This window comes from Ziziphus jujuba, chromosome 8 (genome assembly GCF_031755915.1).
Source record: "Ziziphus jujuba cultivar Dongzao chromosome 8, ASM3175591v1".
Lineage (NCBI taxonomy): Eukaryota > Viridiplantae > Streptophyta > Magnoliopsida > Rosales > Rhamnaceae > Ziziphus > Ziziphus jujuba.
In genome coordinates, this window is record NC_083386.1 from 6,372,615 (window position 1) to 6,387,658 (window position 15,044).

The following is a 15,044-nucleotide window of genomic DNA, read 5'->3' on the forward strand; positions in this document are numbered from 1 at the left end:
CATAAACTTTACCATTTCAAAATTCCCAAATAAAATCCACCATCTCCATCATTCCAGTCCCAGATATTCTTCTATTGCTTCCATAGCCTGGGCTTTCTCCTCGACAATCCAAAATCCATTTAGAGCTTGGGTTAAAGGATAGTATTTGTGAGCCATTGTTTTTTTTTTTTTTTCTGAGCCTTTTTTTTTTTTTTCAAGTGTGAGCCCAAAAAAAAAATTAAAAAAAAAAATGACATTGATAACCTGCAAAATGCCACCAGCTTAGGTACAAAACAAGTGGGCATTTTCCTCTAGATTAAAGGCTGCTCTTTCTTGGTGGTCCAGAGTAGTGACATGGCCGAGAGCGAAGTCCCGGTGGTGGCTATATCGCTGCCTAGAGCAGAAAGGGAATCTATGGCCTTGATAATTGAATCTCGTTTGGTTGGATTCTTTTGAGTCTTGAGGATCCGATCTTGATCGGATATGAGGTTGAGAAATTTCTACTTGGAGAGTTTTGATTGAGCTATAAGGAATGAGCAGGTGATCATTGGGGAGTTAGAGTGATGGGGTTTCAGAAAACAAGAATTGAAATGGTAGTGTTGTGGGTTGAATTGAATATTGGAAAAAAGGAGGTTTAAGGATGTAGAGTTCTAGAAGCTTTAACACTTTTGTAAATTTTTTTTTTTTTTTTATTCCTTCTTATTTTTTTTTTTCATACTTTTACAAGTATCATTCAAACTAAACAAAAAAAATTAAGCACCAATTGAAAATTATAAAATTGAAAAGATAACCAAAAAAAAAAATAAGGGACCAAAGCCAACATTTTTACATCCCTACAACAATGGTTTTGGTCTCCTAATTTTTTAAAATTTTTTATTATTTTATTTTTTTAATTCCTTTGTAATTTTTTTTTATATTTTTACAAGTATCATTCAGAATAATAAAATTCAAACTTAACAAAAAAATTAAGGACCAATTGAAGATTAAAAAAATTAAAAAAATTGGGGGACCAAAGCCAACGCACTTCCCAGCAGCGTTGGCTTTGGTCCTCCAATTTTTAAAATTTTTTTCTTATTTTCTTATTTTATTTTTTTTTTAAATCCTTTATAATTTTTTTATATTTATGTAAGTATCGTTCAAAATGATAAAATTCATACTTAACGAAAAAAAATTGAGGACCAATTAAAAATTACAAAATTGAAAAGATAATAAAAAAAATTGGGGGACCAAAACCAACACTATTACATTTGAGCATCATTGGCTTTGGTCCGCTAATTTTTTTAAATTTTTTATTATTTTTTAATTCCTTTATAATTGTTTTTATATTTTGGCAAGTATTATTCAAAATAATAAAATTCAAACTTATCAAAAAAATTGAAGACCAATTTAAAATTTCAAAAAAAAAATTAGGGACCAAAGTCAATGCTTCTACATACCAACAGCGTTGGCTTTGGTCCCCTAGTTTTTTAAAATTTTTTATTATCTTCTTTTTTATTTTTTTTTAATTTCTTTGTAATTTCTTTTTATATTTTTAGAAGTATCATTCAAAATAATAAAATTTAAACTTAACAAAAAAAAAATTGAACACCAATTGAAAATTATAAAATTAAAAAAATAACAAAAGAAAAAAATTTGGAGATCAAAACCAACATTTCTACATCCCAACAGGGTTAGCTTTGATCCCTCAATTTTTTTAAATTTTTTATTATTTTCTTTTTTAATTACTTTGTAATTTTTTTATATTTTTAGAAGTATCATTCAAAATAATAAAATTCAAACTTAACAAAAAAAAAATTGAAAACCAATTCAAAATTACAAGTTTGAAAAAATAACAAATAAAATTGGAGGACCAAAGCTAATGCTTTTACACCCTAAAAACCTTGGCTTTGTCATTCAATTTTTTAAATTTTTTATTATTTTCTTTTTTTTAATTTCTTTGATAAAAATATGATAATGAACCAAAAAAAAAAAAATTTGTGTTTAAAATTGGACCAAAAAAAGAGGAAAAAAGCTTTAGATGAAAATATGATAATGAAAAAAAAAAAAAAAGGGAGTTTGCCTTTAAAATTGGACCAAAAAAAAAAAAAGGGGAATTTTTTTTTTTTATGAAAATATGATGATAAAAAAAAAAGGGTTTATGTTTAAAATTGGATTAGAAAAGATGAAAAAAATGGAAGAAAAAAAATGTCACAAAAGAGAGTAGAGCCGACACTACTTTCAGAACAAGTGTTGGCTTTATACAGGCTTTAGAGACACTATTTTAAAATAGCATTACTAAAAACCAAATATATAAATTTATATATATATTTTCAATTTAAACACAAACCCTCTATTTTTTTTTTGTTCATTATCATATTTTCATCAAAAAAAATTTCTTTTTTTTGGTCCAATTTTAAAGACAAATTCTCTTTTTTTTTTTGTGTTCATTATCATATTTTCATCAAAAATTTTTTTGTCTTTTTTTTGGTCCAATTTTCACCAAAGGAATTAAAAAAAAATAATAAAAAATTTTAAAAATTGGGGGACCAAGTTAAAGCTTTTAGGATGTAAAAGTGTTGATTTATTTTCTGTTATCTTTTAAATTTTGTAATTTTCAGTTGGTCCTCAATTTTTTTTTTAAGTTTGATTTTTATTTTTTTGAATGATAGTTTTAAAAATATAAAAAAAATGACATAGGAATTAAAAAAATTTAAAAATTTAAAAAATTGAAGAACCAAAGTCAATGCTTTTAATTTTGCCCCCAATATTTTTTTGTTATCTTTTCAATTTTGTAATTTTCAGTAGTCTTCAATTCTTTTTGTAAAGTTTGAATTTTATTATTTTGAATGTTACTTGTAAAAATATTAAAAAAAATTACAAAAGAATTAAAAAAGTAATAAAAAATTTTAAAAAATTGGGGGACCAAAGCCAATGCTGTTGAGATGTAATAGCATTGGCTTTGATCCCCCACTTTTTTGTATTATCTACTCAATTTTGTAATTTTTTATTGATTCTCAATTTTCTTTTGTTAAATTTGAATTTTATTATTTTGAATAATACTTGCAAAAATATAAAAAAATTACAAAGGAATTTAAAAAAATAATAATAAAAAAATTTAAAAATTGAGGGGAGCAAAGCTAACGCTGTTGGGATATAATAGCGTTGGCTTTGGTCTTCCAATTTTTTTTTTATTATCTTTTCAATTTTGGAATTTTCAATTGATCCTCAATTTTTTTTATTAAATTTCAATTTTATTATTTTGAATGATACTTGCAAAAATATAAAAAATATTACAAAAGAATTAAAAAAATAATAAAAAATTTAAAAAAATTTGAGGGAACAAAGCCAATGCTGCTGGGACATAATAATGTTGGCTTTGGTCCCCCAATTTTTTTTTTTATTATCTTTTCAATTTTGTAATTTTCAATTGATTCTCATTTTTTTTTATTAAGTTTGAATTTTATTATTTTGAATGATACTTGAAAAAATATAAAAAAATTATAAAGGAATTAACAAGATAATAAAAAAAATTTAAAATTGAGGGACAAAAGCTAACGTTGCTGGGATGTAATAGCATTAACTTTGATCCCCCAATTTTTTTTAATTATCTTTTTAATTTTATAATTTTCAATTGGTACTCAATGTTAAGTTTGAATTTTATGATTTTGAATGATACTTATAAAATTATAAAATAATTAGAGAGGAATTAAAAAAATAATAATAAAAAATTTTAAAAAATTAGGGGACCAAAGCCAACGCTACTGAGATGTAATAATGTTGGCTTTGTCCCCCAATTTTTTTTATTATCTTTTCAATTTTGTAATTTTCAATTGATCTTCAAGTCTTTTTGTTAAGTTTAAATTTTATTATTTTGAATGATACTTGTAAAAACATAAAAAAAAAATACAAAAAAATGTAAAAAAAAAATAATAACAAAATTTAAAAAATTTTGGGACCAAAGCCAATACTGTTGGGATGTAAAAGTGTTGGCTTTGGTTCCCTTTTTTTTTTTTGTTATCTTTTTAATTTTGTAATTTTCAATTGGTTCTCAATTTTTTTTTATTAAGTTTGAATTTTATTATTTTGAATGATAGTTAAAAAAATATAAAAAAAATTATAAAGGAATTAAAAAAATAATAAAAAAATTTAAAAAATTGGGAGACAAAAGCTAGTTGCCGGGATGTAATAGCATTGACTTTAATCCCCCCAATTTTTTTTTAATTATCTTTTTCATTTTATAATTTTCAATTGGTCCTCAATGTTAAGTTTGAATTTTATTATTTTGAATGATTCTTATAAAAATATAAACAAATTACAGAGAAATTAAAAAAATAATAATAAAAAATTTAAAACAATTAGGGGACCAAAACCAACGCTATGAGGATGTAATAACGTTGGCTTTGGTCTCCCAATTTTTTTTTTAATTATATTTTCAATTTTGTAATTTTCATTTGGTCTTCATTTTTTTTAATTAAGTTTAAATTTTATTATTTTGAATGATACTTGCAAAAATCTAAAAAAATTTTAAAAAAGTAAAAAAGAAAATAACCAAAAAATTTAAAAAATTGGGGGACCAAAGCCAATGCTGTTGGGATGTAAAAGTGTTGGCTTTTATATCCTAATTTTTTTTTTTATCTTTTCAATTTTGTAATTTTCAATTGGTACTTAATTTTTTTTTGTTAAGTTTGAATTTTATTATTTTGAATGATACTTGTAAAAATATAAAAAAACTATAAAAGAATTAAAAAAAAAGAAAATAACAAAAATATTTACAAAAGCGTTAAAGTTTCCAGAACTCTATGTCCTCAAATCTCCTTCTTTCCAATATTCAATTCAACCTACAACATTATCATTTCATTTCTTTCTCTCTGAAACCCCACTACTTTAAGTCCTCTATGATCGCCTGCTCGTCCCTCACAACTCAATAGAAACTCTCCAAGTAGGAACTTCTCAACCTCATATTCGATCAAGATGGGGGCCTTACGACTCAAAAGAACCCAGCCAAATGAGACTCGATTATCAAGGCCATAGACGCCCTTTCTATTCTAGACAGTGATATAGTCACCACGGGAACTTCGCTCTTGACCACATCGAAACTATTCTGGACCACTGAGAAAAAGCAGCCTTTAATCTGAAGGAATTGCCCACTTGTTTGATATATAAACCTATGACGTTTTGCAGGTTATCGATGTCATTGTTTTTTTTTTTATTTTTTATTCACACTAAAAAAAAAAAAAGGCTCACAAAAAAAAAAAAAAAAAGCCAATGGCTGACAAATACTAACCTTTAACACAAGCTCTAAATGGATTTTTGATTGTTGAGAAGAAGGCCTGGGCGGTGGAAGCAATAGAAGAATATCTAGGGTTGGAACAGTGGAGATGGTGGATTTTATTTGGAAATTTTTAAATAGTGAGAAATGGTGAATTTTATTTGGAAATTTTGAAATGGTAAAGTTTGTGTGAAACAATGATACAAGGGAAAGGAAATGACATTTTGAAGCGGAAAAGTTGAAGGAAATTTTTTTGAAGTTGCAATTTTTTCATGTGTGACAAGGAAATATCTAAGCCGTTTATTGGATAAATTAAAATTTCATGGCTGGTTATTTTTTTACGTTTTTAGACCGCATCATTTTGATAAGGTCGAACTTGACCATAGAATCTATATATATATATATATTTATATCTCAAACTCCAAGTAAAAATAGTCCTTCTTCTAAAAAAAAAAAAAAATCTACTAATGCTATAATATTCGAACAGAGATTAGATTCATATCCAATTGAGTACAGGATTACCCTCTGATCAAAAATCCAAAAAGGATCACAATTCATTGGTGTAAGAAAATACATTGTGACCAAAAGTCCCAAAAAAAAAACTCATACCCAACCCTACAATCAAAGACCCAAAAAAAATATATATAAATATATAAATATATATATATATAGGTCTTAAACGTTATAATAATAATAATAAAAAAGATCCATCCCCATTCAAGTTGAAGTAGCTTTTATTGAAAAAGGATATACATATTAATGCTTTAATAATTACCCAACCCTACAATCAAAGACCCCAAAAATATATATATATATATATATATATATCAATCAAGATCTTAAACGTTATAAATAATAAAAAAGATCCATCCCCATTCAAGTTGAAATAACTTTTATTGAAAAAGGATATACATGTTAATACTTTAATAATTCCAATTAAGTATGGGAACACTTTGTGGTCGAATATATATATATATATATATATATATATATTCAAAGAATAAGATATATATATATATATAATTTGTTTAAGATACAAGTATAAGTATATTTTTGTTATACAGATTTCAATATTAACAATAATTTTATTATACATACCAACCATCTTTTTGTCGTTTATCTAAGTATACTATTAAAACTTACATTTAATTTTTCTTATATATATTATTATATATTCTGAAAGTCTTCATGGACAGATCATTTGATATTTACATGTTGGTTGAACCCATGAGAAAAAAAAAACAGTTCAAATTAATTTAATGCATGTATTATCCTTTAAAATAAGTGTTAATAATTAATAGAACAATAATAATTATAATCAATCCTGTGCCGACATAACTTCTAGAAAGAAATGGCAATTCAAGTACTATCAAACTTTCAATCAATGAAAAAAACAAAAAAAAAAATGCAACATCAAACTTTTTTCTTTAATAAAAAAATTAGTATTAAGCTTAACCTTTTTTTTTTTTTTGGTTGAGTATAAAACTTAACTTATAAGAAGAATGGTCATTTTTTTCCCTTAAAGTGGTAGTTCAAATTTTTTTTTTTTTTTAAATTTGACAAATTCAAATTTAAAAAAAAAAATTAAAAATTAAAAAAAGATACTTCCAATTTGTGGGACCCGCATGTGGGCCCATCATGTGTCTCAGGTGCATATGGTGCATCTGTTCCACTGAAGTTGTCTCCCATGCGAACGTGCACCAGGATCAATCACTATGAAATATGAAAAAGACATTTGTGTTAAATTTAAAAACTATTTCCAACAAATTTGACGAAAAATAAAAATGGGTGTGACCGTAGGAGGAATTAAAATAATTGTGAAACTTATTTTTAAGGATGACTTATGTTGACTCTGGAATACAGCTTATCTGTTTAGAAGTACAAGGATGAATTAATTATTTGTTAACGGTGAAAAAGTTTAAAAATCAAATTGGAATACATGTGCAAAAAGAATACATGTGCAAAAAGCAACTTAATTTTATATATGGATCAATAAGACCAAAAAATAAAAAAAATAAAAAAAATTAAAGAAATTGAAAAAGTACTATAAATGCAAAGCGCTGAGCATGGGGTGGATACAGGATATAGAATCTAGCTGATAGGTCTGGTCTTTCCTTAATTGTTTCTTTTATCCATTGCAATGGCATCTTCTTCCTCATTCAGCCTGGAAATTAACCAGGTTAATCTTCACTCATATTTCCCAACCTTTCTGTGTTTGATATCTTATTGCTACATATATATTACCAAACAAATATATAACCATTAAAGCAATTTTTTTTTTTTTTTTGTTTTTTAACCGAAGTTTGTGAATTTGTGCAGTAGAGAAGCTTTGTGGCCAGATTGAAAATTGTTTATGAATTTATTCCAGGAATATAAAAAAGTAATGCAGTAATAGGTTGTGTTTTGCTTGCTTGAAGAGCAAATTTTTAATATAATATACCTAAGCAGATTTTATTAAGTTGAAACAAGTAACTATATTGAAATTTGTTATGTACACCTTTATGTTATGTTCATATTTTCCAAGTAATTGATAAGATGAAATTCCATATCGTTGAGCAGGTACTTCTTGAAGAAAACTCATGTGTGCGCAAGGTGACGCTAAATAGGCCTCAAAAGCTCAACAGCCTCAATTTTGAGATGGTATATCCATTTATATAAATATATTTTCACTTAAATAATATAATGACATTTCTATAATTACTTTTTCTAATGTAAACTATTTTCACATACTTTATACAGTTTTCGATCGATTTATTATAAAAATATTTGTTTGATTTTACTTATGTAGCAATTAATTAGTATTCGGTACTATTATATCAGTTAAATTAATGGAAGGAAAAACATAAATCAATTTATTTTTAAATGGTTACTAAATAAAACATTGAATAATATTTTTCTATGAACTTAATTATATCATACCTAATCTTTTTTATATATTACATCAATTTTTCGTTCATCAAAAAGGCATATTGGATATATAAATTAATTTGTTATCTGTTTAATATGCAGGTTTCTCAAATATTTAAAGTCTTGGAAGCATATGAAAATGATTCTACCGTTAAACTAGTGATTTTGAAGGTAAAGGAAAACAAATAGACGAGATTTAATTTAGCCCCAAAAAATAAAAATAAAAAGAGATGAAATTTACTATGTACCTTTAATACCAAAGTTAAATTTTCATTTTTTTTTTTAATTATATAGACGACTTCTAGTTAGAATTTTATTAACTTTTTTTTTTTTGGCTGATATAACATTTAGTAGAATTTTCTTTTTCTTATTTTATATATCATCAAGGACAATTTAATATCCTAAAATGAAACTATCATCCTGCCTGTCTATCGTCCAAAAAGAACCAAAAAGAAAAAAACCAAAAGAAAAGTCTAGTGTTTCACCATTCATTTATTTACTTTCTTCATCTTTGATAAAGATAGCGCTTTTGGTCGTCATATTCGAATTGATCATATGGGACCAATTTATTTGCCTCATCTTTTATATAATTGTGGGCTTTTAAAAAATGGGTCTTCATGGTTGATATTTTTTTCCAAAAGAAAAATAATTTTATTTCGGTTTGATTTTTCCGTAGGGTAAAGGAAGAGCGTTTTGCGCTGGCGGCGACGTGATGGGAGTTTTCCACTCTGCATTTGGAGGTCATATTCCCCTCCCTCTCTCTTTTTTTCCCCTTTATAATTTTTATGATAAATTTATAAATAAAACATATATATAGATATATATATATATATATATATATAGTTTTTTTTTTCCTTCAAATCTGATTAGTCACTAACTACAGCATATTTTCCGGTGATTTAATAAATCGTTTAATAAATTTTGTAATTAAAATGTTCGGCTTCTTTAATTGAATGATATGTTGTAGGACATTGGAGCTTTGGAGCAAGATTTTACAAGAAACAACTTGCTTTAGACTATTTGATTGGTACCTACAAGAAACCTTTGGTGAGGAGACTATATATATATATATATATGTGTGTGTGTGTGTGTGTGTGTGTGTGTGTGTGTGTGTGTGTGTAATTCTGATCATTGTCCTTAATTATTATATATCCCTTTTATATATATATTTGTTATTTTCAATCATATTATCTTAATTTACTGAAAGTATGATATTGATTAATTAATAAAGGTTTGATTAATTAATAAAGGTTTCACTCATAAATGGAATTGTAATGGGAGGTGGAGCTGGACTTTCAATGCGTTCAAGGTTTCGAGTTGTCACAGAGAACACTGTATATATTCTTTCTTTTTCTTTTTGTATTTTTTATGTTATATGATATTTCTGGTTCAATTGTAATATATGTATATATATATAAAACAAATATGTAGTGGGCGACAAGCGTCACCATTTATCATTATGATCGTTTATGATCGGACAATCAGCCCTAAAATTTTATATTGCTAATATTTTGTATATGTATAGGTATTTGCTATGCCAGAAGCAAGTATAGGATTATTCCCAGATGTTGGGGCAACCCATTTCCTTTCTAAGCTGCCAGGCCATTTTGGTAACAATATCTCTCTTTCCATGTTTTCCCATCCTATCCTGTACAATTGCATTATTTACCAAGTTTAGAGAGTTTTGATGTTCAAAAATAAAAAGTAATGCCAGGGTACCAACATGTTTTGGTGTTACACATGTAAAGTTGGGGCCCATTTGTTGAATTGATCAACTACACTAAGATTTTAAGTGTTATCCAATTAAATTGTCATTTTTTTTTTAAAGTTTAAAAACTAATAAAAATTGATTATCATTTTTCTTAATATTTTTCTCTAATACTCCCACCATATATATATATATATAGAGTCCAAAATCCCTTTTAGGCTTATTTTGTATACCTTTCCTCAACTTTGTGGTAAGCAAAAGTATTAACACCAGATGTTCATTACTAAATTGGTTGACTAATAATGATATTATATTATATATATATATATATATACTATCTTGACCACAGCAAAATATTTTAACTTTATAAGAGTAGGATACAGTGTAAATCAATTAGAAGGAATAGTAAGTTAAACCTCATTTTGACATTTTTATACAGTATTTTAACTTTATAAAATCGAAATATTCTAATATAATAATTACACTATATATATATATATATATTGCAATGGTTTTTTAAATTCTCTTTGCATGTCATTTATAAATTTTAGTGGCATGTAGGAGAATACATAGGACTAACCGGAGCTCGAATCAAGGGTGCTGAAATGCTCGCGTGTGGTCTAGCAACCCATTTTGTTCCTTCAAAGGTGATTAATTAAGCTCCAATTTTTTTGTGTTTTTTCTTTTTGGTAATAAAAGTTATAATTTTGTGTTTGAAAATTCCAATAAGTTCAAATTGGATCAATTTTTTTCAAAGAATAAATTTATTTTCGGTTAGTAACAATTTTGCAGCCAAAAACTATTAAAATATTTTTTTAGTTAAAACTTTCACATCATTTAAACTACAAAGTAAAACACTCGCATCCTTTAAATTTTTGTTTCCTTGTCAAATTAAAGTCTAATATTAATGAAAAACGAAACAAAAAGTTGATGAGATTAATCATGCAGATGTCATGTAACTATGTTTATTAAACTCTTTTACTCTATTTCAATTCAATTTTGTAGGGGTGTTATATTTATCAATTTTAACAAAGTTTATAATCTCATTCTAAATTTGCTCGTTATAGAATCTTCCTTTGTTGGAAAATGCTCTAGATCAGATATCTTCTTCAGAAGCATCAACAATTTCAAACCTCATAAACAAATTCTCATACAAAGTGGATGTAAAGCAAGATTGTGCTTTCAAAAGGTAATCAAAAGTCTTACTGTCTATGTTTAATTTAGGGGCTCTAAATTTACTTATTAATTATTAATATTTTTTGGGTTATCCCAATTTCCTTATCCTTCATTGTATTTTTTTATTTTATTTTGTAGTTATAAATTACATAATAGTGTCTAAAAATCTTTACACATAATTAGGTTTAATATATTCATTTAAAAAATTAAGTTTAATATATAACACTAAATATAATTTGATGAATCAGATTGGAGGTGATCAACAGATGCTTTTCAAGAGAAACAGTAGAAGAAATATTACAATCACTTGTAAGTTTGCTTTACAATGAAGACTCATAAACATCTATCATTCATATATATATATATATAATTTTTGATATTGTTGGGAGCACAGTTGCCATCTTATATTGCACATTTTAAGTTTGTTTGATAATGAAGAGTTACAAATAGGTACTATTTATACATGTATATATACAAATTTGTTTTTGTTAGGACCATAGTTCTCATCTTATATTGAATAACATGGAATGTTAAAAGTTATTATTAATTCAACTTAGATTTTAATATTAAATTATTAATTAAAATGATACTTTTAACATTGGATACATCAATACATTTTCACTTTATATTAAAAACATTGTTTCCACCAAATTATTACTCCTATATATATTGGTCAGTCTCCTGCTAAACCAATAGACTGATTACATATTTTGTATTGGATTTATATGATTTTTTTTTTTTTATAGTTGCATGTATATGATTGCTAAAGTTGGAAGTTTGAAATGTCCTCATTATAGGAAAAAGAGGCAGCAGACGGTGAAGAGAAGTGGATTAAGGAAGCAATAAGATCTATGAGGTCATCGTCCCCAACAAGTCTCAAGATAACTCTTAGATTGGTAAGAATATTCAATGATTCACTATTTTAAGCGGGAAAAGATTTTAACCAAAGAAAAGGAATTTGGATAATTCTTGAAACTCTTATTATAGTTATATTTATATCAAAATGACGTTCTTAAAATTTCTAGATATAATTAATTAACAAAAACATATTTTGAATTCTTGATCAGATGAGAGAAGGGCCTAACCAAAATCTTGAAGACACCCTGCGTCGTGATTACCTAATTTTTTGCCATATTCTAATGAGAACAGTGAACAACGATTTTTTCGAGGTGATTGATTAAGTTTTAAGATTAATGTCTCTCTTTAATTCTTTTCATAAGATATAATTATTATATATTTTTTAATCCTTCTAATTAACTGTTATAATGAAATGGAAAATCTAGGGTTCAAGAGCCCTACTTGACAAAGACAAAAACCCAAAGGTACACCTCTTTAGATAACTTACGAGAGATGCCAACAAATTTACTGGTTCTTATCACCATTATTGCTCACTTTATTGTTGTGATGTTTAATTTATTTTTATTTTTATTTTCATGTTTAAATTACAGTGGGAACCCTCAAGACTAGAGTTAGTGAGTAAAGAAAGGGTGAATCAGCATTTTGCCAAAATTGAAGATATTAATTGGGAAAAACTTGAACTTCATTATGGACGCAATACCACAAACCAAGCAATGGCAAGGCTCTAGCTATCGAAGCCTCTATAATTAATTGCACTAGGCATTCAGGCAAATGAAAAGAAACATGTGATCTCTCTGATATGTTATCTGTAATAGTTAGTGTAAGTTTAGCCAATAATAAGCAACATCAAAGGTTGCAATATCAATTCAAAAACATAAGTTTAATCATGTGGAACATCCTCAAGCCTGAAAAATATCTTACTGTTCCTTAAATAATAATTTTGAATTTGATGACAATTTTAAGTTCAAATCTCCTACATCCAACTGACAAAGAAAATACATATTAAAAATCCATCATATCATTCATCAAAGCCGAAGTGATTACAAATTTTGAGGTTGTGTTCAATTAAGTATTTATATAGACGAAGTGGTTGTATTATTTATAGAAACGTTCAATTAGATTCAAACAGAATAATGTTATGTGCCATAAAATGTAAGTTCTACCAAAAACTCACTGAAACTTTTTGAATTAATGGATAAAGAAAGATCATCATTTTAATTTCCATTAACGCTTGCAACAAAAATCAATCTTAAAATAGAAATACATGTGCATAACTAAGCCCCCTGGTTTCGATAAAAACTTATGGAAGTTCTGGCACAAGTAGGGGTATATATGTTGTTCCAGTCCATTATTGTTGGAGAGTCATTTGTACCATAGCCCAAAATCCTAAAAGGCAGGTAAGTGATTTGAAAACCTGTTTTTTCTTCCGTACAAGCACGGCCGGTTCTGTCATGACCAACAATGAGAAAAGACACCCCAAATGGTCGTGACTGCACAAAAATATGACATAAATATCACGAATGATAATCTTAATGATAAATCCTTATATTTGAAATTGCTTCAATTAAGGAATTAAATAATAAAAAATTCACAACTAGAAAACAAAGGAAATATCACTATAAGGGCTCTTCTTCATCTGTCTGAAAATAAATTGTGTACCACCGCAGCATATGCTTTTATTAAGTAAATTGATTATTGTCTGAACCAGCAACTCGACCATTCTGCTTTTTGCACCAAGTTACTAACAGAAAGACTGCAAACCTTCCCGTGAATAAAATGACTGTTAACTAAATTTTGATGCACTCATTGAATCAATGGTTTTTCCCTTAATTGAGCTTATGAAAATATGATGCACTGATTAAATTGGTATATAATGGAATCAACTTGGACACACAATGAATATAACACAAACATGGTACAATGACAAACGTAGAAAATGTGCTTTATTTTAACATTAAATTTTTCATAAATACATCCTGATATAAAATGAGAAATCATTGAAGCAAGCAAAGTACCAGATATATCAAGGTTAAACAATAGAAAGCCACGCAAAATATATATATATATATATATATATACATACAGAACATTATCCTTCAACCAGCAAGTATAGAAGAGAAACAACGATAAGATGAATCCTGCTAACTCAGATTTAGAAGGCACAAGGGAACACTGATTTCACAGTATTACATGACAATGGAAATTAAAGATGGTTCAATCCATGAGAACTTTACGAAGCAGAGCACAATGGGCAATTCCCATATATTTACCATGGATTCTTCATCTCCCTTACCGAATTGTAGGGCCAGGTCACAAACAGCTAGTGTAGTGGACTCCATCGTCATGGGCTCAACATAGGAGAATCTATGATGCTGCAAATTGCATCAAGAAAATGACTACAAGAGGCCACCTCCATTACATATCAAAACATAACAAGAGCAACAAAAATACCTGAGTTTCCACCATCAACAAGTGTATGCGCATCAGCAATCAAACCGGTCATGGCACAACCAATATGCTCATCCATTTCCACAATCTTCTCCACGCTGCTCGGTTCCTTAAAGTCGCAAAAAGTCATGTCAGACAAAATTACATTATTTCAAACATTAAAGAAATGAAATCATATCATACAAGGGAAAATCCCACTTGAAGAATCCAAATTAGGTTGATATTGCATTTCAAATCTATTTGTCCTAATAGAGTGTTAAATTTTTTGTACCTCAATCTGATCATCAGTTTACCACTTAGAACACTTAGAAAGGAGAACTTGAGCAATGATCAACATGGTAATAATTTTTCAGTCTCCTCTGGACAACGATCATATGGGAAAAGATCCACGAAAGTAGAAATTATATTATTTTTATCAGCAATAGAACAAGTAGTACGATGTAGAGTCCAAATATTAATCAAATCATAGTGACAGTGTAATATATATCCATATAATAGACACCATAATCAGTTTATTATCACAATAATTGACATAGCTATGCTATGTCTTCAATAGAATGTATATCAACAGATTAAAAACTAAATAGGGATGCAATTGCAGATATGCGTTCTTTATTTCTTTTTTGTTTATTTATAAGCATATGACTTCCTTGGTATAAACAAGTGAAATCATAATGGAAACTCAAGCTTGAAATTAAGAACAGGTTGAGATTTATTTAT

General features: G+C 27.1%; 1 protein-coding gene across 1 annotated transcript; it reads left to right on the plus strand.

The window, feature by feature from the left end:
* The first annotated feature begins 7,697 nt into the window (after positions 1–7,697).
* Positions 7,698–13,968, plus strand: LOC107412886 (probable 3-hydroxyisobutyryl-CoA hydrolase 3). Its single transcript, XM_060819761.1, has 13 exons — positions 7,698–7,867; positions 8,237–8,305; positions 8,811–8,874; positions 9,102–9,181; positions 9,385–9,468; positions 9,660–9,744; positions 10,404–10,489; positions 10,910–11,031; positions 11,267–11,327; positions 11,816–11,914; positions 12,086–12,187; positions 12,302–12,340; positions 12,467–13,968. The coding sequence occupies exons 1-13, from the start codon at positions 7,763–7,765 to the stop codon at positions 12,602–12,604; spliced, it is 1,134 nt and encodes a 377-aa protein (XP_060675744.1). The 5' UTR covers positions 7,698–7,762; the 3' UTR covers positions 12,605–13,968.
* The last annotated feature ends 1,076 nt before the right edge of the window (positions 13,969–15,044 follow it).

What these genes read in the sequence shown, in the direction of transcription:
- LOC107412886 (XM_060819761.1), top strand. Translation starts at nt 7,763, where the DNA reads ATGAAATTCCATATCGTTGAGCAGGTACTTCTTGAAGAAAACTCATGT. An exon ending in GTACCTACAAGAAACCTTTG is followed by an intron (nt 9,182 to 9,384) that starts GTGAGGAGACTA and finishes TAATTAATAAAG; the next exon opens with GTTTCACTCATAAATGGAAT. An exon ending in GAGTTGTCACAGAGAACACT is followed by an intron (nt 9,469 to 9,659) that starts GTATATATTCTT and finishes GTATATGTATAG; the next exon opens with GTATTTGCTATGCCAGAAGC.